This window comes from Drosophila novamexicana, unplaced genomic scaffold (assembly GCF_003285875.2).
Source record: "Drosophila novamexicana strain 15010-1031.04,08,12 unplaced genomic scaffold, DnovRS2.1 tig00004554-arrow-pilon, whole genome shotgun sequence".
Taxonomy (NCBI): domain Eukaryota; kingdom Metazoa; phylum Arthropoda; class Insecta; order Diptera; family Drosophilidae; genus Drosophila; species Drosophila novamexicana.
Genome location: NW_020825051.1, coordinates 1,387,763 through 1,390,596, shown reverse-complemented (window position 1 = coordinate 1,390,596; position 2,834 = coordinate 1,387,763). Strand labels below are relative to the sequence as shown.

General features: G+C 45.3%; 1 protein-coding gene across 1 annotated transcript; it reads right to left on the bottom strand.

The window, feature by feature from the left end:
- Nucleotides 1-217: 217 nt before the first annotated feature.
- On the bottom strand, nucleotides 218-1,393 carry LOC115769447. The gene is made up of 2 exons (XM_030714257.1): nucleotides 450-1,393; nucleotides 218-371 (listed from the first exon to the last, which is right to left on the bottom strand). The coding sequence occupies exons 1-2, from the start codon at nucleotides 1,391-1,393 to the stop codon at nucleotides 218-220; spliced, it is 1,098 nt and encodes a 365-aa protein (XP_030570117.1).
- Between the last annotated feature and the right edge of the window lie 1,441 nt (nucleotides 1,394-2,834).

The window sequence follows — 2,834 nt, the reverse complement described above, 5'->3', positions numbered from 1 at the left end:
TGGTTCTGCAGTCCTTTTTTTATGGAGAATGGCAAACGTGCTTTGCATAGCGAATTTCGAATGCCAACTGCTGTTTGCTCAGCAAGCAAGTTTCTCAGTTATTTATTGATTTTATGCACAAACATATATCCTACTTTAAAGTCGATTCAATCAAACCACCAGCTGCTTGGTTTGCTGGACTCCCACATTTGCTTAATGTTTCCGTCAAACTCCCAGCTTAGTGTCCAACCACGCCCTTTGGCAGCATTGTGGACAAGCCGAACAGCAACCAGCCAAGTAGTTGGCCCAGAGCTGTGGCGCTTACTTGGCAATAAAGCAGCTGGCAACGCCTGCTTGTGACGAAGTTGTTCAGGTCGATTGCCAGTGTAAAGCTGCAAAATAGATAAAGCACATAGTTTAAGAGTTTTGTTAATTGTACTCACGGCGACAATTCTTACCATTAGATCCACCACATCCAAAATTGGTGGATACGTCTTCTGCGACCCTTGCGACACTGGCGCAGCTGTGGCAAAAAAAGTTGCGGCTGCTGCACCAGCTGCCACAGTCTCGACTCGAATTTGATACGCTCCTTGCGAAAGTGCCGTCGAGCCAACAGCAATGTGATGATCAGGCTTAAAAGATTTGCCCCATATCTGAGCTGTATCAGCTGCAAACGTAAGATAACCCTGCCCCGCAGATCCACCTCCTTTTTAAAAGACAAGTGCAACTTGCGCAACATCAGCGCAAAAAGCGACAGCAGATAAACGCCGAAATAGTGTGTCATGTGTCGTTGTATTTTTTGCAACGTTGGCTCCACTTGAAGCACCCTGTGCAGCAGCTTAAATCGCCGATGGCAGCTGAAGGGCGCAGCCAGCATCCGATTTATGGCCACATAGATGCAGTGCAACCAAATGAAGCAATTGAAGTGCAGCAGCAGCTGCAGATAACAGCAGACCACCCAGAATGCTACACACAGCAGCTTTAGGTAATCATAAAGCTGTAGCTGCCAGTAGATGATCCACCCTAGCTGCACGGATACGAGCAGAGACCAGATATAAGCACACACCACCCTAACACAGAGCCAGCTACCCAGCTGGCGTTGCACGCCAACCATCTCATTGAGCGTGACCATCAACCACTGGCGCGTGCACATGTAAAGAATGCAGGGCATTGCGTATATAAAGTTAGCGTAGACGTCAATTCGGCTATCAGCGCCAGCATTACAAACCACCAAAATCCACGCGACTAGATTGAGGCCAAACATCCAGTAGATAAGTGTTTGCTGGGCCAGAGCAAATCTTGCCGTGGCCTCATTGTAGTAGATGTTGCACAGCGCGAACAGCTCACACACAACCGTCTGTGCCCCAAAGTAACCGAAAAGGTGGCAGCAACAGAGCAGCGAGTGCTGCGACATGTCAGCAACTGCAGAAGGCAGGTCAGGCGGTTGCCGCAATTGACCCCCTGAAACTGAAGAACAAATGGGGCAGCAAAATATCTAATGATTGGTAGAAGCCTAAATACGCTGCTTTTCTTATTTACTTTATAGTAATACAAAAAATTACTAAATTATTAATTTCATATTATATTTATTTATTTTTATTTAAATTTTATTAGTAACAAGCATGACTACTGCAGAACATAAGTATAAATTTAGACAACGTTTATGGCCCTCGTAATTATAACACGTGCCAACACATTGACAAGGTTTAGGTATCCTTTTGGTAAGGGCATATAAAACAATAACAATTTGCGGGGCGCTTTGACGCTAATGTGATGACGGACTGTGTAAATGCTTTTAACGCGAAAAAGCATTTGTGAAGTACGAGTAATTGATGGCTGCATACATCGAGGAGGCAACCACTTCAATTAGCGCCAATTGAACACGCGCATTCACCACCAAATGCCTCGACCAAAATCGATAAGTTTCTCAGTTTAAATATTTAACATTTCTAACGCTTTGACCATCACAATTTTGGCAAGACACCCTTTCAGTTCACTCAAGCACCGCGTCTTCAGCTCCCTCTGTGGAACCGCTGTCAAACCCACCTCAGATTTGCGTCACCGTCACCCACGCAGCAAACTAATTTATTTTCAAGCTGGGAATTTTCAGGTCAAAGTTTGCTCCTTTCCAGGCTGATGGCACGGCGATTGACGATTAATTTGTTCAAGTCTCAATCACTGCTTATGCCCTGTTCCAGAAGCAGCAGCAGCAGCCATTAGAGGATTTGCATGCCCAGGCACGTGAGTATTTTGGCATGTTCATTGGTTCATCGCAGCATAACCCAAAACTGTCAAACCTTAAGCGGCTCACTTGCCATTACATCTATTTTTTTTCTTTGCAGCTGCTGCTTTCTCGGCATTTGCTTTGTCATTTTAACTTGGAATTCATGTCGCAGCGTTCGGTGCGCTTTTATGTGGCATTTTAAAATCCTGTGCATGTCGGCAAAAGGACAAGGCAGGCGCCGCTGGAATTCAATAAGAAGCCCCTGGCCCACAGCAGTAGCCATGGGACGCCAGGAAGCCGTCCTGCACCCTGCATGTTTGACAAACAATCATTAAAGCCATCAGCATTAACAGCAGCCACAAGAGGAGCAGCTGGAGCAAAAGTATCAACAGGAGCAGCAGCAGGAGCAAGTAACACCAGAAACAGAACTCAAAGGCTTTCCATATCAGTATAACCAGCAGCTACATCGTTAGCAGCTCGAAAAGCTGTCCATACCCTTGATACACAAGCAGCGAGAAGTTGGGGAGATTTCAGTTTTTCATCGAAACGCGCACATTTTGTGTGGTTCTTAGCAATTACGAACATTTTTGAAGGTATGTGTTATAGCGTTTGAAGTTATTTTAATAAAGTT

What these genes read in the sequence shown, in the direction of transcription:
- LOC115769447 (XM_030714257.1), bottom strand. Translation starts at nt 1,393, where the DNA reads ATGTCGCAGCACTCGCTGCTCTGTTGCTGCCACCTTTTCGGTTACTTT. An exon ending in ATCCACCAATTTTGGATGTG is followed by an intron (nt 372 to 449) that starts GTGGATCTAATG and finishes TCTATTTTGCAG; the next exon opens with CTTTACACTGGCAATCGACC.